At 41.6% G+C, this 27,225-nt stretch overlaps 1 protein-coding gene across 1 annotated transcript in view; it reads left to right on the top strand.

The window, feature by feature from the left end:
* LOC136874801 (uncharacterized) overlaps positions 1–27,225 on the top strand; it is a 134,655-nt gene that overhangs the window by 76,853 nt on the left and 30,577 nt on the right. Inside the window, exons 4-6 of the mRNA XM_067148473.2 lie at positions 1,824–2,004; positions 11,529–11,711; positions 24,372–24,515. Of these exons, the coding sequence (XP_067004574.2) occupies positions 1,824–2,004; positions 11,529–11,711; positions 24,372–24,515 (508 nt within the window). The remainder of the gene's footprint in view (positions 1–1,823; positions 2,005–11,528; positions 11,712–24,371; positions 24,516–27,225) is intronic.

Here is a 27,225-nt window from a genome sequence, read left to right on the forward strand (position 1 = left end):
CCTTTGTGATGTAGTGCCCGTATGACACCGTTTATAAGTGTGACGTGGAGTATGTGGTACGTTAGTCATGCTCAGTTTTTAATTATTTATCCCGTGGGAGCGTGAGTTGGCGACCACGTGGCCGTTAGCTGAATCCTTTCATTGCTTCCACTTACTTGTGCCATGTTCCTCACTTTCATCTATCCTATCAAGCCTCCCTTGGTCAACTTTGGTTGTTTTCCGACCCCAACGGTATAAGGTATGGAGCCCTAGGGAGTCTTTCAATTTGCACGCCCTTCGTGGTCCTTGTCTTTCCTTGGCCGATATCTCCATTTTTGAAATATGGAATCCCTTACATTATTCTCTTTGATTAGTGTTATAAACTGGATGATTGTCTAATTGTATTTCCTCCTAAAACAATAATCACCACCCTTTTAATTATTTAAAAATAAAAGGCGTATAACGAAAATAGAGCATCCAGCTAGTTACAAATAAACAATTATAAATTAGCATAGTTAATTCATACAGGATTGCAGACTGAACGTTTGAGGATGCATGTATGTTTTTATATATAACCTGAATAAATACTATCAATATAGATGAACAATGCACGACAGTGACCTCACTGTCCTTCGAAATAGTCCCCTCCCATAACTATGCACTGCTGAGATCGGCGATACATGTCCTGGAAACTTTGCAAGAAGGCTTCCTTTTGGATGGTGTTCAAAAGCCTCGTCATGTTTCGTTGGATGCCATTTATATCGTCAAATCTCTTTTCTTTCAAAGCGAATTTGATGCGTGACATTTCGGCTTTGACCTTTCTTCGACGAGGGGATCCCGGAGAACGCCATTCCATACTTTGCCGTTTCGTTTCAGGATCGTACGTGAGACACCAGGTTTAATCCTCAGTGACAATACAGTTTAAGAAATTTGGTGTCGCATCCGCCGTTTCGACAAAATCGTGTGAAGCCCCTAAATGTGCTTGCTTCTGATCGTCAGTCGAGTGATGTGGCACAAGACGAAAACACGTTTTCCTCTTTCCTAATTTCTGGGTAACGATTTGTCGCGCGGATTCACAGTCAATCTGCAGTGCATCCGCTATCATGCGCACAGTTAATCGCCGATCGTTCGTGATTAATGTCATCACCTTCTCAATGTTTTCGTCACTGACGGCGGTCGCCGGTCTTCCGCTACGGGGGTTGTCAGAAATACTTTCCCGGCCTCCTCGAAAACGGGCGAACCACTCGTACACACACTTCAAGGACAGTGCTTGATCTTCATAAACACGTACCAGCATCGCATGCTTTTCTTTCGGTGTCTTGCCAAGCGTAAAACAAAACTGTACATTAATCTTTTGCTCGTTCATGTTCCTGTTCGCAGTTCAGAACCAACGCACTAAACACGCACTGTGTCAAACAGATCTTACATGGCACACACACGAGGAAAACTGAACAACGTTGGGAGCAGGTGGTCAAAACCTGCTGCTATGCAGGTGCAGCGTTGTGTGTCGACAGTGTTGCAGGATCGACCGTTTTGACTTCATTCACCGAATTTTATTGTCACAGGTTGTACGTACGTTTTAAATGTTGTATCTTTAGGCGATCCTGTATTTTCTGGTTAGATGAAAGTGAGGGTGTAATGACCCAAATCTTACGAGCTAAAATAAATGTAACCTCTTCGCTAACTCGATTTCAACAAACATCTAAACGCTTCTTTTGATATAATGCTAATTCAGTGTCTGGTGACTTCTCTCCAGACGACAGTTGTATAATTTTTCTGTCAATAACTTCCCTGAGAATTCATTATTTATGTTTCAGTTTTCAGTATCTGTTTCAAATTTTCAGGGTATTGAGGAAAACCTTCTTTTAGCAGAGAAGATGTATCCAGGATGGATAGTAAGAGTATATTATGAACTGTACAAACCAGTTGAACATGCAGCCCAACTCCTGGCTGATTTAAAAGCTCGCTACAGAAACTTGGATCTATGTAACTGCAATAATATTCCTGGATATGGAGATTTAGAAGGTACGGAAAACTCTATTTCATCACTGTAAAATTGATGTAAAATTCTTGTTTTGTTATATACGGGTAAAAGGAGAAACTTCAAAAACATACTGTATGCTCCAGTGCACAAAAATTGGCCGACAGCGAAATATTAATTTTTTTATATATTTTCGAAATGTGAGGATATTCGTAAACAGTGGTTACTTGCTGGCCACAGAGCTGATACTTGTAATACTGCCACTTGCAGAATATGTTCATCCCCCTTCAAAGAAGAGGATTGTGAAAGAAAGCCATTTTCTGCGACGGTTAATTTTTGTACACTCTTGTGTACAGGGTCTTCTTTATATAGCTGCACTATAGCTCCATTGAAGATAAGGCAAGTTGCCGCATCAACATTTCTCCGCTCACTAGTAATGTACGCACCTTATCTGCGCGATACTTACAAGGGGCACTGCCCAAAGTACACTCCCATTCTCATGAAACTGAAAATACTTTCAAAGTGATGAGCATCGATAGCCATTTTGACGGCAATCATCCATGGTCAATACCGAAAATTTAGAACTATTTATTTAATCTAGTCAATACTAAGACACACGAATATAAGAGGTACAGTTAACTGATTAATCTACCATAATATCGGCAATAATAGTAATGAATATAAACGTGAGAGAATAAAAAAAAGATTTTTGGTTACCAACCGCAGATTAAGAAGTAAAAATGTTCGCACTCATGACATTCAGGTACATTAATAGGCATCTCTGAGCTGTTAATTGTCTCGTAAGTATCTATGAGCATGGTTAATACGTTAATTAGGTTTATTTTGTCCATCTTAACCCTTTATAGGGCAGTACTCTGGGGTCTTTCAAAAGATAGTTGTGCTATTTTTTGTCTTCGAGATGTGTAGAATGTAAAATGTAGCCATATGAGTGCCTGAAGGTGCCTAGTTCGATGATATGGTGTGGTACATATATGTACCAGTGACCATTCAGTGAAAACTTTACATACAGTGTTCAGTGATACACATATGTACCACTTTCTCATCGAAGAAACAATTGAATACAATAAATGTGAAATAATGCGCAACAACATAATATAAAAGGCAGTATATTATAAAAAAGTAATAAAACACTACACTTCTGTTCATCTCACAATGATGACGTTTTATAACACAATTATATTTTTATAGAAAGTTTACTTCAAGTCTACATTTCTAAAACCAGAACTACATATATCATGGTTGGCATAAAAAGCAGCAAGTGTAAATGGGTATAATGAAGTGTACACTTTTGTTTACAACAATGAATAATTTATGACTTATGGAAGGCTACAAAACATTCTAAACATAACGCTACTTCACAGCTGGCATTGGAATCATAGATGCTTACGAGATAGCGTGGAATGATAGTAGTATAATGGGAGAGTTCGGCCGCCACCTCCACCTCAGGCTCCCAGTGGCCGCCTCCACCTCCACCTCAGCCAGAGGCCTCCCAGTGGCCACCTCCACCTCCACCTCAGCCAGAGGCCTCCCAGATGCCTCCCAGATGCCTCCTCCACCTCCCGCGGGAAATTTGAATTTGTAAACAAAGCCACGTGCTTTTTGACAGCTGTCATCGACAACAACGCATCGCAAACCTCAGTACTGCCATCTTGACGGGCCTAAACCTCAGTAGTGCCAACTTAACCTCACTAGCTCGAGATAAACAAAGCCACGTGTTTTTTGACAGCCACGTGCTTTTTGACAGATTTGTAAACAAAGCCACGTGCTTTTTGACAGCTGTCATCGACAACAACGCATCGCAAACCTCAGTACTGCCATCTTGACGGGCCTAAACCTCAGTAGTGCCAACTTAACCTCACTAGCATGAGGTAAACAAAGCCACGTGTTTTTTGACAGCCACGTGCTTTTTGACAGATTTGTAAACAAAGCCACGTGCTTTTTGACAGACAACAACGCATCGCTAACCTCAGTACTGCCATCTTGACGGGAATAAACCTCAGTAGTGCCAACTTAACCTAACTAGCTCGAGATAAACAAAGCCACGTGCTTTTTGACAGCCACATGCTTTTTGACAGCTGCCATCCGCCATCTTTAAACTACAGAGCGCTGTGCTGCCCTCTTGCGTCACCTGTCATCGGCAGTGCTGCCATCTTGGCGGGCCTAAACCTTAGTGCTACCAACTTAACCTCACTAGCTCGAGATAAACAAATCCACGTGCTTTTTGACAGCCACGTGCTTTTTTGACAGCTGTCATCCGCCATCTTTAATCCATAGAGCACAGTGCTGCCCTCTTTAGCTACTTACCTTTGAAATGTGGTGGCGGATAATTTGAAAAATGCTTTTTGACAGCAGCCATCTTGCATCGCAAACCTCAGTGCTGCCCTCTTTAGCTAGATACCTGTGGTAGCAGACAATTCCACGTGACAGCAGCCATCTTTAATCAAGAGAGCACCGTGCTGCCCTCTATGTGGTGGCGGCAAATTGAAAAATTCCACGTGCTCTTGTTTGGAAACAAACTCACGTGCTTTTTTGACAGCTACCATCCACCATCTTTAATCAACAGAGCACAGTGCTGTACTCTTTAGCTAGATACCTTTGAAATGTGGTGGCGGCAATTTGAAAAATTCTATGTGCTCTTGTTGGGAAACAAAGCCACGTGCTTTTTTGACAGCTGTCATCCGCCATCTTTAATCAATAGAGCACCGTGCTGCTATCATGCGGGCAATTTCATCACCTATCACCCGCCATCTTTAATCTACAGAACACCGTGCTGCCCTCTTTATGGCTTCTACCTTAAGCATGTAGTAGCGGGCAATTTGAAAAGTTCTGTTAGCTATCATCCGCCATCTTTAATCAAGAGAGCACCGTGCTGCCATCTTTAGCTAGATACCTTTGAAATGTGGTGGCGGCAAATTGAAAAATTCCACATGCTCTTGTTTGGAAACAAACTCACGTGCTTTTTGACAGCTACCATCCGCCATCTTTAATCAACAGAGCATAGTGCTGCCCTATTTAGTTTGAAATGTGGTGGCGGCAAATTCCACATGCTCTTGTTTGGTAAACATAGCCACGTGCTTTTTTGACAGCTATCATCCGCCATCTTTAATCCAGAGAGCACCGTGCTGCCCTCTTTATCGCAGTAGATGTAAATTCGTCACCTGTCATACGCAGTGCTGCTATCTTTAGCTAGATACCTTTGAAATGTGGTGGTGGATAATTTAAAAAGAAAAATTCTACAGCAGTCCTCTCTCGACGCTAATTGCATAAGATGGCGGCTATACATGACTCCTTAAGGGTGCTTACGCAAGATGGCTGCTATACACAGGTTCTTATGAGACGCCCTTGGGATGCTTGCGCAAGATGGTGGTTATACAAGGCTCCTTATGAGACACCCTAGTGATGCTTGCGCAAGATGGCGGTTGCTCTTATGAGGCGGCTTAAGGGTCCTTGCACAAGATGGCTAGAGACGCCCTAAGGATGCTTGCGCAAGATGGCGGACACAAGATGGCGGCTATACACGTCTCCTTATGAGACGCCTTAAGGGTGCTTGCGCAAGATGGCTGCTGCTCTTAGCTTAGAGGCTAACGTGTCGTGCTAGTTCGATTCATTAAATTTAGGGCTTAAATGCAAAATGTTAAATATCTCGAAAGCAGTGCACCGTAGAGCAAAACGGACAAAATTTTTCTGCCTAATACCTAGGTTCGCAGTATGAGGAACAAGAAAATCATAGTCTAATGATGGGATCAACGGTTCGGTTCCTACTTAGGCCCTAGTTCGAAAAACGTAACTCATCACACCTCGGGGATTTTCCATTCCTTGTTCTGAACATGAAACCATTTACAAATAAAGATTAATTTTCTACACTTAACAAAGTACAAGCGTTCTTGCTGATAGCGATCGATGAGGTTGTTGCACCTTTAGCCCTTTAGCCCTTTAGCCCTTTAGCCCTTTAGCCCATTAGCCCATTAGCCCTTTAGCCCATTAGCCCTTTAGCCAAGGAATGTGCGGTAAGGAGGAGGAAGAGTCCTTTCATCCTTTTTGCCCTTCTGATAAGATGTAACCCCTGGGTTCCATACCCTATCACGATTTTTTTTCAGCCATGTTTATGCGATAACTTGTTCGACTGATTTTTACACACAAGACGAATGATGGAAGGTAAATAATTTGAAGTTATACTTTGGCTATATCGTTTACCGAGCGAGTTAGCTGCGCAAATCATCAAAATTGTACTTTTGCTCTGAACACATCAAACAATGTTCTGATCATATGTTGAGGTTAACAACATCGATTACAGTGTTCGATTCTAGTCTTGTTATGTTTCATTCTGATCTTCTTAGAACGAGGGTACCCCCTAACATGTTCTAAACACATGTTGTATTGAGTACAGTGTTCGATTCTAGTCTTGATCACTTATTTCGTGTTCTGAACACATCGATCAATGTTCTGATCACATGTTGTATCGAGTACAGTGTTCGATTCTAGTCATGATCACTTATTTTGTGTTCTGAACACATCAATCAATGTTCTGATCACATGTTGAAGTTAACAACATCGATTACAGTGTTCTATTCTAGTCTTGTTATGTTTCAATCTGATCTTCTTAGAACAAGCGTATCCCCTGACATATTCTAAACACATGATGTATTGAGTACATTGTTCGATTCTAGTCTTGATCACTTATTTTGTTTTTCTGAACGCATCAATCAATGTTCTGATCACATGTCGTATCGAGTACAGCGTTTGATTCTACTCTTCTTATGTTTCGAAAGTCTAAACATGCACAATAATGTTATCGCTGCACACGCTTGCCTTCGCGATGCAGGTTTAAACTTGTTCGATATAAAGCTATGCCTTGACATAAGAGGCGGAGGAGGAGGTAGAGAAGGAGGAGGAGGAGGGGGGGGGGGGGGAGGAGGAGGAGGAGGAGGAGGAGGAGGAGGAGAATGATAAGGCCTTAACAGCCTATGTATAGTCGCCATTGTTTTTAAAGATGATAGCTGTCAAAAGAATTTTTCAAATTATCCACCACCACATTTCAGCTAAAGAGGGCAGCAGGGTGCTCTGTTGATTAAGCACATAGAATTTCAAATTGCCCTCCACCACATGCATAACAGCAGCTGTTATCTTGCGCAGTAGCCTCTAAGCTAGCTTTCTTCATAAGAGTAGCCGCCATCTTGTGCGAGCACCCCTAGGCCGTCTCATAAGGAGCTATGTATAGTCACCATTTTGTGTCTGCCATCTTGCGTAAGCATCCCTAGGACGTCTCAAGGCATCTTGTTTCTCATAAGAGCAGCCACCATCTTGTAGAAATAGATAGCTGCGAATGGCAAAGGGCTTAAGTAGGAATCGAACCGTTGATCTCATCATTAGACTATGTTTTTTCTTGTTCCTGATACTACGAACCTACGTATTAGGCGGAAAAATTTTGTCCGTTTTGCTCTACGATGCATCGTTTTCGAGATATTTAACATTTTGCATTTAAGCCTCCAAATTTAATGAATCGAACCTGCACGGCACGTTATACTCTCTACCATAGCTAAACCTGATCATGTTACGAAGACTCGCTTCAATACAAGCTAAAACAGAGCAAATGCCAAAGGGCCTAAGTAGGAACCGAACCGTTGATCCCATCATTAGACTATGATTTTCTTGTTCCTCATACTGCGAACCTAGGTATTAGGCAGAAAAATTTTGTCCGTTTTGCTCTACGGTGCACTGCTTTCGAGATATTTAACATTTTGCATTTAAGCCCTAAATTTAATGAATCGAACTAGCACGACACGTTAGCCTCTAAGCTAAGAGCAGCAGCCATCTTGCGCAAGCACCCTTAAGGCGTCTCATAAGGAGACGTGTATAGCCGCCATCTTGTGTCCGCCATCTTGCGCAAGCATCCTTAGGGCGTCTCTAGCCATCTTGTGCAAGGACCCTTAAGCCGCCTCATAAGAGCAACCGCCATCTTGCGCAAGCATCACTAGGGTGTCTCATAAGGAGCCTTGTATAACCACCATCTTGCGCAAGCATCCCAAGGGCGTCTCATAAGAACCTGTGTATAGCAGCCATCTTGCGTAAGCACCCTTAAGGAGTCATGTATAGCCGCCATCTTATGCAATTAGCGTCGAGAGAGGACTGCTGTAGAATTTTTCTTTTTAAATTATCCACCACCACATTTCAAAGGTATCTAGCTAAAGATAGCAGCACTGCGTATGACAGGTGACGAATTTACATCTACTGCGATAAAGAGGGCAGCACGGTGCTCTCTGGATTAAAGATGGCGGATGATAGCTGTCAAAAAAGCACGTGGCTATGTTTACCAAACAAGAGCATGTGGAATTTGCCGCCACCACATTTCAAACTAAATAGGGCAGCACTATGCTCTGTTGATTAAAGATGGCGGATGGTAGCTGTCAAAAAGCACGTGAGTTTGTTTCCAAACAAGAGCATGTGGAATTTTTCAATTTGCCGCCACCACATTTCAAAGGTATCTAGCTAAAGATGGCAGCACGGTGCTCTCTTGATTAAAGATGGCGGATGATAGCTAACAGAACTTTTCAAATTGCCCGCTACTACATGCTTAAGGTAGTAGCCATAAAGAGGGCAGCACGGTGTTCTGTAGATTAAAGATGGCGGGTGATAGGTGATGAAATTGCCCGCATGATAGCAGCACGGTGCTCTATTGATTAAAGATGGCGGATGACAGCTGTCAAAAAAGCACGTGGCTTTGTTTCCCAACAAGAGCACATAGAATTTTTCAAATTGCCGCCACCACATTTCAAAGGTATCTAGCTAAAGAGTACAGCACTGTGCTCTGTTGATTAAAGATGGTGGATGGTAGCTGTCAAAAAAGCACGTGAGTTTGTTTCCAAACAAGAGCACGTGGAATTTTTCAATTTGCCGCCACCACATAGAGGGCAGCACGGTGCTCTCTTGATTAAAGATGGCTGCTGTCACGTGGAATTGTCTGCTACCACAGGTATCTAGCTAAAGAGGGCAGCACTGAGGTTTGCGATGCAAGATGGCTGCTGTCAAAAAGCATTTTTCAAATTATCTGCCACCACATTTCAAAGGTAAGTAGCTAAAGAGGGCAGCACTGTGCTCTATGGATTAAAGATGGCGGATGACAGCTGTCAAAAAAGCACGTGGCTGTCAAAAAGCACGTGGATTTGTTTATCTCGAGCTAGTGAGGTTAAGTTGGTAGCACTAAGGTTTAGGCCCGCCAAGATGGCAGCACTGCCGATGACAGGTGACGCAAGAGGGCAGCACAGCGCTCTGTAGTTTAAAGATGGCGGATGGCAGCTGTCAAAAAGCATGTGGCTGTCAAAAAGCACGTGGCTTTGTTTATCTCGAGCTAGTTAGGTTAAGTTGGCACTACTGAGGTTTATTCCCGTCAAGATGGCAGTACTGAGGTTAGCGATGCGTTGTTGTCTGTCAAAAAGCACGTGGCTTTGTTTACAAATCTGTCAAAAAGCACGTGGCTGTCAAAAAACACGTGGCTTTGTTTACCTCATGCTAGTGAGGTTAAGTTGGCACTACTGAGGTTTAGGCCCGTCAAGATGGCAGTACTGAGGTTTGCGATGCGTTGTTGTCGATGACAGCTGTCAAAAAGCACGTGGCTTTGTTTACAAATCTGTCAAAAAGCACGTGGCTGTCAAAAAACACGTGGCTTTGTTTATCTCGAGCTAGTGAGGTTAAGTTGGCACTACTGAGGTTTAGGCCCGTCAAGATGGCAGTACTGAGGTTTGCGATGCGTTGTTGTCGATGACAGCTGTCAAAAAGCACGTGGCTTTGTTTACAAATTCAAATTTCCCGCGGGAGGTGGAGGAGGCATCTGGGAGGCCTCTGGCTGAGGTGGAGGTGGAGGTGGCCACTGGGAGGCCTCTGGCTGAGGTGGAGGTGGAGGCGGCCACTGGGAGCCTGAGGTGGAGGTGGCGGCCGAACTCTCCCATTATACTACTAATGATATTAGTAGACGAATAAGTTTGAGTGGCGTTTATAAAAATAGGAAAGATCACAATGTGAAGATAAAGTTGGAATTCAAGAGGACAAACATTCATTTATAGGAAGGGGAGTTAGGGATTGGAATAACTTACCAAGGAAGATGTTCAGTAAATTTCCAATTTATTTAAAATCATTTAGGAAAAAGGCTAGGAAAACAGATAGGGAATCTGCCACCTGGGCGACTGCCGTAAAAGCAGATCAGTATTGATTGATTGATCGATTCATCATTTTGAAAAGATGTTCAGTGAGACTAGTTTCGTCAACATCGGAGTATACAATATGTGTAGTATTTCTTGTTAGCCTTAAACAACAGCATAGAAAACTATGGTTCTTGAAACTAATAGACTAAATTTGACCTTAAATGAGATGCTAAAATTGACGCGCAACCAACCAACCAACCAACCAACCAACCAACCAACCAACCGACCGACCGACCGACCGACCGACCGACCGACCGACCGACCGACCGACCGACCGACCAACCAACGAGACAGACAGAGGAAAGTTGAACTGGACTGTCTTTGCAGTTTTGTACACTCAATCCCAAGTATGAGGCATCAGTTTAAATGCACCGACAAAATATTTTTTTAAAAATTTAGGTAATACAACAATAATCGTATGAGTTCATCATCCGTGTGCATACATTTTCATTTGACGCCTGCGCTGCATGTAACGAGCGAGTTGGCCGTGCGGTTAGGGCCGGACAGCCGTGAGATTGCATTTGGGAGATAATTAGTTCGAACCCCACTGTCGACAACCCTGAAGATGTTTTTACATGGTTTTCCATCTTTTTTTTTCGCTGGTTGCTTTACGTCGCACCGACACAGATAGGTCTTATGGCGACGATGGGACAGGGAAGGGCTAGGAGTGGGAAGGAAGCGGCCATGGCCTTAATTAAGGAACAGCCCCAGCATTTGCCTGGTGTGAAAATGGGAAACCACGGTAAACCATTTTCAGGGCTGCCGACAGTGGGGTTCGAACCTACTATCTCCCGAATACTGGATACTGGCCGCACTTAAGCGACTGCAGCTATCGAGCTCGGTATTTCCCATCTTAACGCCAGGCAAATGCTGAGGCTGTACCTTAATCAAGGACACAGCTTCTTGCTTTCCACTCCTAGCCTTATTCTCTCTCATCGTCGCCATAAGACTCATCTGTGTCTGTTGGACGAAAGCAAATTGTAAAAACTAACTAAAAATGCGCTGCATGTGCGTCAATTCCGAGGTTCGTTTTGCTCGACCAGATGACAGAGTAAACAGTACCTCTGTCGGCTGATCTAGACTGAGCTTTAATTCATTTTGTCTGGTAAACACCAAATGTGTCACCGTAGATACCGACATCCCACAATATGGAATATCAGACAGACTTTCTCCTCCCGCCCCCAAAACTCGAATACTCTTACCGGGTTTGAACCCACGGTCGTGGGATCCGGAGCCGAGACTTTGCCACTGATCCGTTTGTTATATAACAAAACTAACTCTTATGGATATGTTGTTAAGGTGGATTGACAAGAGAAATGCTATGCTGTACATGAATATTTCCTGTCTTACAGGCTCGGAACGAAGAATATGGCGATTTCTTCCCTTAGTTGATCCTCTGGTGGATATTTTCATCTCCCGAGACTTAGACGGCCGCTTCTCTGAACGGGAACTGGCAGCTGTCCACGAGTGGCTGGAGTCTGGGCTCACTTTCCACGTTATGAGAGACAGCCTGTTTCAGGGGTACGCCATTCTAGGTAAGAGTAGTTACAGTACTTTGAAACTTCACTTATAGCCGTTAGCACTCGACTGTTTGGTTGACAAAGTACCTGGGAATGACACTGCGCCCTCCTTTTTGTTTCTTGTTTACATCTTTGTTTAAGAATACTACCACCTGTTGGCCATGATCTTTAAGGAGTCAAGACTTTGTAGTGGATAGCCCGTTCGCATCCCGTTAGTAGAAAACATTTTCACCATGAGAATGTTGGCTGGCAGGGTAGGAGAGGCAGTTCAGGTTTAGGAAAGGTTATTCCACTGAAGCTCAACGTGTAGAATTCCAGCAAGATGTAATTGTTAACCTATACATTGTGTAAAGAGTTGTTGTGTATTAAATAAATATACAAATCCTGAATCACTTTCTGCGATTTACTGCTAAGATCCACCGCCTTTTCAAATCCATTTCGTGAGGTCGTGAATGAAAGCTCTGTACTACAGTATCTATTAATGCAGCCAAGAACAAGCATATCATTCTGTCGGAACGTTGTGACATTAAAATATAATCATCTGAAGGCAGCACTATAAAATAATTGAATAAATGCATGTAAACGTCACACATATTCCAGTTTATGGTGAGCTGTTGATGAAGATGCCTCTAAGTAGTTTTCGTAGAATCCACCAGCAGCAGCACAGTGCTATACGCACGAAGCCTCCCTCCCTGCCTCGCGAGCAGACATGAACCATTAGCTTGGAGTGCGGCCATATTTCTGCTATTGCCGGGATGAGTGGCTCAGACGGCTGAGGCCAGGCCTTCTGACCCCAGTACTTGAAGGTACTCAAATACGTCAGCCTCGTGTCGGTAGATTAACTGGCACGTAAAAGAACTCCTGCGGGACTAAATTCTGCCACCTCGGCGTCTCCGAAAACCGAAAAAGTAGTTAGTGGGACGTAAATCCAATAACATTAATTATTATTTCTGTTATTTTGTCTAAATGTTGCATCTTTTAACAGAACTTCATATGGGCAAGACATTTATTTTGGCAGTAATCACTAGGGAGCGGATTTTTATGTGCTAAAAATGTGAAAAATATTTATTTTTTATGTGCTGAAAAACTTTAAAATATGTGATAAAAATTGAAATTATTTTCCTTTAAATATCACATAACTACTCGCGCTCAAGAAGTAAATCAGTATAATGTTTTGTATTAGAATATGGTGCTACCAAACGTGCTCCTTAAGGCAAAATGGTGTCTGTGTATGGAAACGTGCGGTATGTTATATTAATTTTTGATATGCCAGAGTAGATATTATGAATGGTTATTTTTTAAAGGTAATGTTTTGTTTAAATATGGCAAAAGGAACCTATCATTTTTGAAAAAATAATACCAGTTCGTACTCACCCATCACACGCTGGAATATTAGTTGCTAGAAGTAGTCTCAGAACTGCAGTGAACAACAAAGGTCATCTCCAAATTGTCCATCACAAATGCATGCCGATTATCTCTAAAGAATGCCTTATACTGCGAAAACGATCGCTCCACATCACAGGAAGTCAGACGAGCATAGTTAAAGAGAGGAATATCACCAACAATAACGCCATCAATTTCGCCAACATGAGCACCCTCTAATACATTAGAAATTTGGCACATTGTTTGAAATCCTCTGTTTTTTCCTGAACAAATTTTAATATTTGACCTTTGACAGTCCCTGTACCTGCGAAGCCGGGAGTGAATCTAATTTATTTTCAACAGCGCGCACTTCCTTCACTGTTCCGGACAACAGGTTAGTGGATTTTTCAAGTATGTCTATAGTTTTACAAAAGAAGCTTAGATTGGCAAATCATTTTTCAAAGAGCTGTCTTGAAGAATCTCAATTGACGATGCGTCGTTTTTATCTAGCACGTTCACAACGGATGCAAAACTTTCGAAATTGTCTGCGTAGTATACCACAGTGCTAAGCCAGGTACCCCACCGCGTAACAATAGGCAGAGGAGGGAGCGCATGATCCGGGTTTTTCTCTTTAAAGAGATCGATTCTTGAGGGTGCTTTCACGAAGACGTTTTTGCCATTAGACACTAATTTATCCACCTTTGGATACTGAGCCTGCACAGTTTCACATAACCTGTGTAGAGCATAAACAACGCAAGTTACGTGTATCATTTTCGGAAAGCTCACAGAAAGGCCTTTGGCTGCCTTTTTCATGTAAGGAAAAGCAATACATGGTCATATTTTATACCTTTTGGCCAAAGTAAGTGCATGGCTTCATTGAATAACCTAGCTACAGTGACATGGTTTGCAGCAAGCATTTCTTTACACGCTAGCAAATAAGAATGTTCCCAAGCAGTTTTGTCATTCTTCAACACACCAACTACAACATTTCCTACTTTTCTGCCACTTGAATCAGTGGTTTCGTCAATACTCACCCACAGTTTTTCGCTATCACATACTGCCCGAATTCTCTGTAAAGTTTCTTCGTAACATTTTGGGAGATAGTTTTTCCTTAATGTGGATTCGTCTGGAGGCTCAAAATTAATGTACTTTGTTAGGAAATTTCTCAGTCCCGGATTATTTATTTTACCAAGAGGAATGTCGGCGCAAACAAATGCTCTGCACACATCTAAATAATACTGGGAATATTTAGATGGGCCTGCATTTGAAGTATCTGGTTCAGCTATTAGTAGTTGTCGCGAACGCACACGCGAAGCAGCCGCAGTATGCTTATTTCCAGACAAATGCTGGATTACTTGAGAACGTTGATCTGCACGTACTGTTTTACCACACGGTTGGAAAAATAATACTTTCCCATCGGTAGTGAAAATGCTTTTAAATTCCACTACATATTGTTGAAGACGCGACCTTATACTCGACTTCTCTTTTGGCATTATTTTGCAGGTTATGACACACGCATTTACGGTGAATCACTGTTTCAATAAAAAGAATAGCAGCGGACACTGAAGGAAATATTTCTTATAAATCCATACAAAATCACACGACCACGGGAATGATATATGGACCCGAACAGCTAACCTTACTCTTAGGAGTGATGAAATTCCACTATCTAATGGTGGGGCAATATTCTTCCGAGTCTCCCATGTCGTAACGGAATTACGTCACCTTATCTCTCCGTGATTGCCTTTCGCTGATATTCTATAAACAAAACCCGAGAGGGCTGACTCGTTAGGAGTTGGAATGACATCATGCAAGGAAACATCGTGTGCAGCAAATCAAATCGCTGTCTAAATGTAACGACGTAGCCAGTGACCAGCAAGTTTTAGAACTTATGGAGGGAAGTCCATAAATAGCCGAAACATTCAGATACATTATGTTAAATACACTGTTAGAAACAATACCGTAATCGTAAAATGAAAATATGAGCATTGTTTTATAACACAGAAGCATTTAAAATTTTATTGATCAACAAATATTGCCGATTTATGTGCTTATTATAGATTTTCTTAAAATATGTATTTACATTTTTAGAATGTGAAAATATGTGTTTTTATGTGAAATAAGATTCAGTTTTTACACTTGGGGATGCACAATAGGAATAATGAACTTTGTAACTTGCGTTAAAACTTACGCAAAAAAAAAAAAATGTACTTACATAAAAATCCGCTTCCTAGTAATCACTGCCATTTGTTAATCGATAGCAGAATGTTACATCTGTTTCCTAGTTTTAACAGACCTTTAAGTGTTGTTGTTGTTGTTATTGTTGTTATTGTTATTGTTTGGATCATCAGTCCGTAGACTGGTTTGATGCAGATCTCCATGCTATCTTCTCCTGTAGATACTAACCTTTTCATTTCTACGTAACTCCTTCATCTTACATCTTCTCTAACATATTCATGTCGTGGTCTACCCCTATCGTTCCTACCACCTACACTTCCCTATAAACTAACTGTATAAGTTCTCTGTCTTAAGAAGTGTTCTATTGTTATATGTATTCTAGTGAAATTTTGCCAAATCATTCTGTTCTCACCAATTCGATTCAGTATATTTTCGTTCGTGTTTCCATCTACCATCTCACCTTCACCATTCTTCTGTAACACCACATTTCAAAATCTATTCTCTTTCTTTATGAGAGAGGTGTTGTCCGTATTTCACATCCATACAAGGCCACACTCCAGATTAAAGTCTTCGAAACCGAGCTCGATAGCTGCAGTCGCTTAAGTGCGGCCAGTATCCAGTATTCGGGAGATAGTGGGTTCCAACCGCACTGTCGGCAGCCCTGAAGATGGTTTTCCGTGGTTTCCCATTTTTTGCTAGGGGCTTTACGTCGCACCGACACAGATAGGTCTTATGGCGACGATGGGATAGGAAAGGCCTAGGAGTTGGAAGGAATCGGCCGTGGCCTTAATTAAGGTACAGCCCCAGCATTTGCCTGGTGTGAAAATGGGAAACCACGGGAAACCATCTTCAGGGCTGCCGATAGTGGGATTCGAACCTACTATCTCCCGGATGCAAGCTCACAGCCGCGCGCCTCTACGCGCACGGCCAACTCGCCCGGTGACTGAATATTGGCGGGAAATAGCTGGGGAGTTAGAAAGCTTTCTTCTTTAGCATGCCATTCCTCTGGTTCACACATTTTCCGATACTGCTGGTACGTAACACACTGGTTCATCATAGTATTCCATCTATTCGATCCCTACTCCAACGCGCTGTTTTGAATGAGCAGTGTGCACACTTAAGGCAGAGGCTCACTTCGTAGCAGCAGCAGTAGTAGTAGTAGTAGTAGTACTACCTGGTCCAGAATTACAATTTAGGCCTATTCCAAATTATAGCACCACAGTTCACTAAAAAATCTCAAAATTCAACCCTTAAAAGGACCATTTCTTAATACAAGTGATTTTCTATTCACTTTTATTAAATTCTACGTTCATTTTAATTAGCAGTGAAGTGGGGGTTTCTCTTCTGGCTTGGAGGAAAAATTTGCCTCCAAGTCAGATAGATTTTTCCGCCGGTAGTGTATTGAATTGACATTTTCCGACTCATCGGGTAGCAGTGCTATTAGGAAACATATTAGTAAAATAGCATAGTTTTCTGCTCTGGGACTCTCCACTTTTCGACCCCCCCCCGAAGAGTGTTCATGAAGCACGGCTGTCTGCGGCTTGGTCATTCCAGCTCTGAAACTTTGGACTGTTCGGTCGACAGCGTGGTACTGTTCGTTAAAAGTGACAACATTTGTGGTTTTTCATTTGATCGAGTATTCCATATGAAAGGATTGCCTTTAATCGCGCCATTCATACTGACGTCATTGTAATGACCTATGTTCGTTTCAGTTGGGAAAACCAGTAAGACAGTCTTTCTGAGGATGTAAAAAGGCTGGTGAAGGGTGAGTGTCTGCCATTATAATGAAAACTCCCCAGCCTGATTGTGACTGCTGGTAGGCAAGCGGGCCTACTATTACAATGAAAATTCCCTAATCCAGTCTTCATACAAGAAAATACGTTTGGTGACTTCCCCGTCGCGTTTCTAGGGTACAGTTAAGAGCTATGCAATTTAATACAATCTTGCTCACAACGTGACTTACCTAACCTAGAATTCTGTATACAATGTAGAATTCCGTAGCGAAACACGGGTATGTCAGCTAATAATAATAATAATAATAATAATAATAAAATAATAATAATTGCCACAAGGAACTACAGAAAGCATATACTGCATGATCCATCTGTCTATTCAGATCAGTACCGACATCTACAGAAACCATTCCACACATAGACTTCGATTAATAGTAAATACAGGCTACAAGTACAGACATGACCAAATTGAAAAAATTCATTCATCAGAAAATAGCCCAAAATGTCTTTCGAATATCGAATTTGGAAAAGTCAGAAAACAAAAAATTTCTAGAGTTCAATTTCAAATTTTAAGAAAAGCCGTTAAAAGCTCTGCTACCACTTTTTACGGAATTATCGTGGAACAGAGAGGCGTAAGAAGGTGCCAGGGGGAATCGGGGGACAGGGAAATGACCAGAGCCTAGAGTTAAAGTACTAAATTTTTAAATTTGATTTCTTTCCTTTTTTATTTTAAAATTTGGTAGATAATCTGAATGAGCAACAACAAATAACAATTCAAGAACTCGTCATTATCTCGGATAAAGTCACAAAATCAGGTACAATAGAGAAAATTATCGACACAAATGTTTACAAGGGATGAGCATTGTAACACTGCTTTACAAGAGCATATTTGCTCCACTCACATAACATTCTAGGAGAATTAGCTTCGAAAGGTTACTGTAATCCAGCGTCTAAGAGACACAAGCTTCTCAAAAAATTATGTCTTACAACTTTCAAAAATACTGTGTTAACAGTCATGTCTCCTCAGCAGTCTGTTACACACTCGTTTATCAATAATTACACTTTAAACCGGGGCAGTGAGTGCCCTTACTAAATGGCCTTAATGTAAAATTAGAAGGTTTAAGACGATCGGCCATGAACAAAGGGCTAGGAGGCGAAATACTTCCAGTCCTTTTAGAAAACACTAAAAATCCTAAATGGGCTTATCGCCCGAAGTTGCAGAGACGAAGCCTATACTAAAGATGGGTGCCTAGATGCTAAATATTAAGTACCGAAACAGTGTCAAGAATTTAGAGGTATAGAGAATCTTAGTCACCCCATACCAAGTTGAATGGAAATTATCAGAGGGTGAACACTCTTTATGCCCTTAATTTTCATATTTACCAGCAGGAATTAGGGAAGAGTCCTCAGACTTGCCGAAAATTTACATTTAAACAGTGACTTTAGAACTTTACATTAATGAAAGACGTTTGAAACCTTCCCCTCAAGTTATCTGCCTGGAGCTATCATATGTTAAGTAATTTCTGCCATTACCTTGAGTAGTTGGGCCTTTCGATCGAGGGCAGGCAGTCCCTGTCTCGTTATTACGCCGCACACACACTAGACCGGAGCGGTGAAAATGACAATACGGCCTTAAAGCACCCAGCTTTTATAGCTTCTCAGAGAGGAAGATTCCAGAACTCTCTTGAGATAGGCAGAATGCCTGTTCACACCCTCAATTTTAATTGGCTAGAGAAATATACACAAAGTTCCAGATTGGTTAATAACTTAAGGAAAAAGGAAGCCGTAGGAGTGTTGACAACATAGATACATTAAAAAGACAATCTACAAAACTTAAGGTTTGCCACCTTCAAAACATTGATATTCCCTTCAGAATTAACTGTCACCGCCAGAGGGGGCACATAGGCCAATGGTAGAGACGTCTAATGGTTAAAGGTCCAAGTATCTTGAATTTCATTATATCCGGATTCACCACACAGATGGCCTTCTAGAAGGCGCGCAGTGCAACGGGACGGAGAAGGTGTACGCCCGGTACAGACCTCCACCCCCTAACGTTCTACCACAGTCTGAACATATTTTAAATCTTGCATCTAGGAACTCTTGATGTTGTTTGCGAAGTCGTAGAAGTACGGTCTGTTGCGCCCAAATGTGACTGCAAGAGTGGCCGCCAATGCCGATGCCAGGATGGGGTCCCCGGACCCCCATGTACCCTCAGATACATTTCTTCCGGTATATTGGTAGGAGTAGCCAAAGCGATGGTCACTAAGGACCAAGTAGCATAGTTCCGTTCGATGATAGAGTGGGTGGTTGGGTTTCAGCTTTCAAGCTACTCCCAAAGATGACAGTCCTCAAGTCGGCCGTTATGAAGGAGACCTGGTCGGAAATAGGCGGGCCCATACCCCGTGCGGCATCCTTCGCTAGTTGATACGACGTAGCCTCAGGTGAATGTACGGCACTGTAACAATCGAATTTCTGGGCGACAGTACCTGGCTTATAGACAGAGTTGCATGTGGAGCAGTTAAGTTTGGCGGAGTTGAAGAACGAGTGCACGCAATTTCTGGCACAAGCTTGGAGGCAATGGAGGTAATGGCAGGAAGGAAAATAAATTATTGAAGGGAAGGTTTTCACAAAATGATTTTATCAAAAAGTAACTATAACTTAAATAGCTACAAATATTCACCACCAACAGGGGCAGAAGGCCTCCTTATGTAAACTTGCTTACCCAGAAGGTAAACTAATAAGACGCTAATGACAGAAATATAATTAAATCGGAAATGCCATCACTTGGTGGCATATAATAAAAAGCAACGTTGTTCAGACGGGTTTTACTTGAGACAGATGAACACGAGAAATTCTTTCTGTTTCAGGGTTCTCACCAAGAGGGTGACTTGAGTTAGAAAATCTAATATTACTCAACGTCCATGAAATCTGGGGACAAGCTTGCCTGCTGGAACAAAATTCTTAACCATGACCTGATCTCCACATCAAACTGAAATGCTGAAATTCGAATCGCCCAACGGTCATTTCCTTGTACAACCATTCACCCCAGCACCTTCTTACACCTTTCTGTTCCACGATATTTCCATAATAATAATAATAATAATAATAATAATAATAATAATAATAATAATAATAATAATAATAATAATAATAATAATAATAATAATAATAATTGTACCTTAATTGTCACTGGCAAAACCATAAGAAGGTGCGGCCCCATAGGATCTGGACTACACGAGGATAGGCAACCACCCAGAGGGCGAAAACACTTCATACCCGTAGGTGATCAGCTTAACAAGGTTTATTTAACAAGATAGATGAACACTGAAAAGAGTAAGAAAGATTAAATATCAACATCACTAAGGTTACGAAGACACATGGGACCAGCCCCGTTCACAGTTTAACACCAGAAAACTAAAACACAATAGATAATTCTAGATACAGCTTAGCGATTATTCGCCATTTCAAATTACTCAAGGGGGAGCGCAAAATATCCCTAACATACAATACGCTAGGAGGTTTTAAGTACCGTACAACTTTCATTAAAAGACGCCTCTAGGCGCCTAAGGCTTCTAAGGAAGTTGAATACATTACTCAACATCTATATTTACATCTACCAAGGGCACAAATTCCCAATAACTTCTTTTAAGCTGCAGTAAACAGACCCAAAGGTTCACACATAACTTTTCAAGTTCTGATTCAAACATGTTAGATTTCAAGCAACTTGGCACTTATAATGCCTTAAAACAACATTTAGCGCCCATCAAGTAGCTTACAAGCGAAGGAATGACCTCCCATCATCCGTGAGTCTGATCAAGACTTAGATGCTTACCTCCCATACTCCTAGCGGTCCTGGGTTCGAAGACGGAGCCGTCAAGTGCTCAGCTGACAGAGCAAGAAGCGAATGCCTACTCCCAGCGAAAGTAGCGATGACGCAAGGCCACGTGACGCAAAGCGACACACACAGGCTGCGTTAGAGGAGCACGGCGCTTCCGCAGGGGCAAGGGAAAGGAAACCAAAAGGGAGACAAGTACGGGTCAGACCGCTCCCAGGGCGGATGAACTCCTTAAAGGTTTATTCACACATATCCGTGACGTGTCAGTGCCGTGACGTATCAGTTCCGTGACATACGTGATGTCTCAGTGATGGCTATCCATATCTACCAGTATTGTTTCAGTTTCAGTTCAGTGATTGCCGAGATGTCAGAGTTTACGGATGTGGAATTGGCGGCTATTGCTATAATTCAAGGTGAAGAGGAACAGAGTCAGGTTTTAAAAAAGGAAGTGGGTACACGAGGCATGGCAGAATAGAGAACGTGATGGCGAATTCGCTACCCTGTATACGGAACTAATTGACGATCAAACTAAATATTTTGAATATTTCAGAATATCTAAAAAATGTGTGACTGTTATTCGTGACAACGCGTACACAATAATATTAATAATAATAATAATAATAATAATAATAATAATAATAATAATAATGCGAAAATAATAACTGACATAAAATGTGAATGAGGAAATAGTAAATAATAATGTAGACACTTAATAATATGAGTAAGGAAATAGTACAATGACGCCGCGGCGGAGAATTCTCATCAGAACATGGAAACGCGACGAGTATCTTTCGATACGCAATATTAAAGCAAATGCAAGGGAACACTAACAGGCCTAAAAATGACACCTAAGAGAGGAGAGTGGAAGGTGTTGGAAGCCCTATGAGGTCCATGGGAACGTATGACGTTATGGGGGAGAAAATACTTACAATAATACACCCAACAGACAAATAATTATTGAGAAAATGAACATACAATTATAAATGAACAAATAAATGAACTGCGGATTAACTGATACTTGAGATACAAAACAAAAGATGTGTAAGGGAAACAATTAGGCTCTTCGGTCACGAACAAACTTTGGCACAGAGATTCACATTAAAAGTTAAATTAACGGAACGAAAACTTTGACATAGAGGTTCACATTAAGGTTAAATTTACAGAATGAAAGGAGGCAACCTCGAACAAAACAAAATTAATTACACTATTCAAGGAAGTGTTTCAGTTACTTACAATTACAGCTAGACTTAGAAAAGAAGGTCTGCCTCTGAAAACAACACGTTGCGGACTAGCATAATCGCTAAGTCATATAAATGCTCTATTTTGGAAATGTGGAAAACTAGAGGAAACTCCGGCACAAAAGATGATATTCTACGTAATTACTGAAGTTATATTAAGTGGGAATAGTCCGAAACACAAGAATGCATTTAAATAACATAAGGCAAAACAGCGCTTACCTTGGCCGGCTGAAGACCCATTGCGGGACGGACGCAAAACGCGTCCGCCCGCTGTAGTGCTCCAAATTCAAAGACGCGGACAAAGTAACTCGCACAGGCGAGGATCCACAAACAGGAAATAGAGTGATTACAAATAACCAATAGCAACACTCCAGTTTGCCACATTCACCAATTAAAAATCCTAATATACTGGCCAATAAAAACACTTGAATTTTGGCCAATGATAATTATCTTCTGGAATGATCCTTTCTGCTAACTTTGCATCTTCGCGGATATTACAAAACGACAGGAAAGGGCCACTTACACGTGGCACACCCTGCCTCACAAGTCATGTATAAAAATTCCACATCCCTTTCTATACTTAACAAAATAATACAATTTAAATCAGGAAATGTAAAAGAACATAAATCTTCTTCATAGTCCAAAATATTTAATAATTTTTAAATAAGAAAGCTTCACACAATAATTTGCTTTGCATAAACGCTTCAGTTCTTTAAATGTTTTTGTTTTCCCAACATGATGACAAGACAAAATTAAATGATAACAAGACAAAATTTATATCACAAGGACTTCTGTTGCTTAACTGATTTCTGTTCATTGCTGTTCAACAACAGCCACAAATAGTTTGAACATATTGCTGAGTAAACTAGAAGTTCATTTAAAACGAATCGACGCCCGCTGGAGAAAGGCGATAATACCGAGAGAACGGTTAGCAGTTTATCTTAGGTAAGTGAATAATACAGTACAAATACAATGAAACAAATATTTATTTAACCACACACATTGAACTTACGTCGTCATTTTATATTCACTAGCGCGTACAAACTTCACAGCAGAACACGTCCGTGAAACAGCAAAAATATCGTTGGCGACGATACTTAATATCACGGAACGGATACTGCACTGATACTGACGCAGAAAATACGGCACTGCGCCGGAGAAGTGTGGACACGACAATCAGATTCAAAGGAACGATATGAATCATCACTGACACTGATGCAATTTCATGGAACTGACACGTCATGGCACTGACACGTCACGGATATGTGTGAATAGACCTTTATCCTGGGGCCATAATTTGGGAATGCTTTATTACAATTTGCCGGAGGGCATAACTCAAAGGGGCGAAATAACACAGTAGTACATAAGAATGAGTTGAAAACCCATTAAAATACACATAGCAAGTTGTTGTATAAGGGAGGGGGAAATAAAATACACGGATCAATAATAATAATAATAATAATAATAATAATAATAATAATAATAATAATAATAATAATAATAATAATTTCCATCCTTTATTATAAACAAACGGGGCGAGTTGGCCGTGCGCGTAGAGGCGCGCGGTTGTGAGCTTGCATCCGGGAGATAGTAGGTTCGAATCCCACTATCGGCAGCCCTGAATATGGTTTTCCGTGGTTTCCCATTTTCACACCAGGCAAATGCTGGGGCTGTACCTTAATTAAGGCCACGGCCGCTTCCTTCCAACTCCTAGGCCTTCCCTATTCCATCGTCGCCATAAGACCTATCTGTGTCGGTGCGACGTGAAGCCCATAGCAAAAAAAAAAAAAAAACAAAGGAAAAAGGATCGAGGGAATGGGTATTAATTCTTTATGGCATGTCGTTAGATGATACTTGGTACACCTTTGATTACGTAGTACACATACACAATTTTCACTCAGGCTGTGGAATGATCTGACTGAACATATCTTGTGAAATATAAATATAACGGTTTATACCTCTCATAGCATTTTTCTGTTACTTGACATGTTCTGAAAAACCGGTCTTTTGTGGTCTGAAACTACAATGGTTTTCATCTCCACTACTGATCGCACCCTCCTTTTCTGAATAAAAGTAAAACCGCAGAAATACACGAGAATTGAGACATAGCAATTTACATTCAGGCTGACAAATTAAAAGAATGAAGAACAAGAGAAATCGACAAAACATTCGCCAAACATACTGTAATTGCACATCTACAGATCGATGAGTCCAGTGCAGAAGGTTAACCAAAAGGTTTTTTATACATTCAGTCGTTTTTTTCTTTTTCTTCCGGTTCAGACTAAGTAATATGCGTGTAAGTGTTGAGTTGAGTTTGTTCTGTTTTCAGCTGGCATGTGGGGAGTTCGTGTACACCAGGCTCGAGAGCTGCTCTTCTCCCTCATGATGCAGATATTCATTAGAGGACGAGTTGGACAGCGGAGCACCTTCGACCAATCTGTGCTGCAGATGATCCTTTGGCCTGTCATAAAAGGTATAGTGTCTTGTATGAACACCCTACTCTACTCAATGGATTTTGATGAGCTTTTCACCATTCGTTAGTGACTTTCATGAGCGACGACTTTAAATACCTACCGTATAAAATATTCTAGACATGATAAAAGAGACTTGAACGGTAAAGGTAAATGTTAATAAAGGTATAAATAAGTGAAACGCAGGCAGTACTTAATATTTCACGCAACGGTGAAATATTGTATAAAGCCGAGTACTCGTTAGAAAGCCGTTGCATGCATGTTCTTTTAAATCCACGTCAGTTTTTCATGTTTGTGGGTTACTGTAGTCACGTCCTAGTTCGTGAACCATGGGCAACGGCTGAGTGGCCTAGTAAGTGGTCCTGAGAGTCGGGATACCTGTTGCTATGGAATGGGAGTGGGCATCTCGGACATATTCTGAGTCGTGGCCCTCCTTGTGCTCAGGCGGCTAGGACTATACAATTCACCGGTGGTCTATAACCCGTTAGAGGGGAGATCCTCACTTGGACTATGTGCAAGTAGGGCAGCATCCTGCTTCATGATTTTACCGAGCTCAGAACACTTTAAGCAAGCCTCGGACCTATGGGAGTAATGGAGTCCCACTCCCATTTGACAGGCGAGGGACTCCTTGGAAACAACTTGGCGAACGAAATGGAATTCGATGGGGAGCTATCAATATTAATGGGGCTTATGGAAGAAAGAAGGTAGAACTGGCTGAGTCAGCAAAGAGGATGCATTTGGATGTGCTAGGAGTAAGTGATATTCGGGTAAGGGGAGATAATGAGGAAGAGATAGGAGATTATAAGGTGTACTTGACGGGTGTTAGAAAGGGAAGGGCAGAGTCTAGGGTAGGGCTCTTTATCAGGAATACCATTGCACGCAACATAGTTTCTGTTAGGCACGTAAATGAGCGAATGATGTGGGTAGATTTGTCAGTGGAAGGAATTACGACAAGAATTGTGTCCGTGTATTCACCATGTGAGGGTGCAGATGAGGATGAAGTTGACAAGTTTTATGAAGCATTGAGTGACATCGTGGTCAGGGTCAACAGCAAGGATAGAATAGTGCTAATGGGCGATTTCAATGCGAGAGTTGGGAATAGAACTGAAGGGTACGAAAGGGTGATTGGTAAATGTGGGGACGATATGGAAGCTAATGGGAATGGGAAGCGTTTGCTGGACTTCTGTGCTAGTATGGGTTTAGCTGTTACGAATACATTCTTCAAGCATAAGGCTATTCATCGCTACACATGGGAGGCTAGGGGTACCAGATCCATAATAGACTATATCTTAACAGACTTTGAATTCAGGAAATCTGTTAGGAATGTAGGAGTTTTTCGCGCATTTTTCGATGATACAGACCACTATCTGATCTGTAGTGAACTAAGTATCTCTAGGCCTAGGGTAGAGAAAGTGAAATCTGTATGCAAACGAATAAGGGTAGAAAATCTCCAGGACGAGGAAATTAGACAGAAGTACATGGATATGATTAGTGAGAAGTTTCGAACAGTAGACAGTAAGCAGGTTCAGGATATAGAAAGTGAATGGGTGGCATACAGGGATGCTGTAGTAGAAACAGCAAGGGAATGCCTAGGAACAACTGTGTGTAAAGATGGGAAAAGGCGAACATCTTGGTGGAATGATGAAGTGAGAGCAGCCTGTAAACGTAAAAAGAAGGCTTATCAGAAATGGCTCCAAACAAGGGCCGAGGCAGACAGGGATTGGTACGTAGATGAAAGAAACAGAGCGAAACAAATAGTTGTTGAATCCAAAAAGCAGTCATGGGAAGATTTTGGTAATAACCTGGAAAGGCTAGATCAAGCAGCAGGGAAACCTTTCTGGACAGTAATAAAGAATCTTAGGAAGGGAGGGAAAAAGGAAATGGACAGTGTTTTGAGTAATTCAGGTGAACTCATAATAGACCCCAGGGAATCACTGGAGAGGTGGAGGGAATATTTTGAACATCTTCTTAATGTAAAAGGAAATCATCATGGTGGTGTTGCAAACAGCCAAGCTCATGGGGAGGAGGAAAATGATGTTGGTGAAATTATGCTTGAGGAAGTGGAAAGGATAGTAAATAAACTCCATTGTCATAAGGCAGCAGGAATAGATGAAATTAGACCTGAAATGGTGAAGTATAGTGGGAAGGCAGGGATGAAATGGCTTCATAGAGTAGTAAAATTAGCGTGGAGTGTTGGTAACGTACCTTCGGATTGGACAAAAGCAGTAACTGCACCTATCTACAAGCAAGGAAACAGGAAAGATTGCAACAACTATCGAGGTATCTCATTGATTAGTATACCAGGCAAAGTATTCACTGGCATCTTGGAAGGGAGGGTGCGATCAGTCGTTGAGAGGAAGTTGGATGAAAACCAGTGTGGTTTCAGACCACAGAGAGGCTGTCAGGATCAGATTTTCAGTATGCGCCAGATAATCGAAAAATGCTACGAGAGGAATAGGCAGTTGTGTTTATGTTTCGTAGATCTAGAGAAAGCGTATGTCAGGGTACCGAGGGAAAAGATGTTCGCCATACTGGGGGACTATGGAATTAAAGGTATATTATTAAAATCAATCAAAGGCATTTATGTTGACAATTGGGCTTCAGTGAGAATTGATGGTAGAATGAGTTCTTGGTTCAGGGTACTTACAGGAGTTAGACAAGGCTGTAATCTTTCACCTTTGCTGTTCATAGTTTACATGGATCATCTGCTGA

Source organism: Anabrus simplex, chromosome 5, assembly GCF_040414725.1.
Source record: "Anabrus simplex isolate iqAnaSimp1 chromosome 5, ASM4041472v1, whole genome shotgun sequence".
Classification (NCBI taxonomy): Eukaryota; Metazoa; Arthropoda; class Insecta; order Orthoptera; family Tettigoniidae; genus Anabrus; species Anabrus simplex.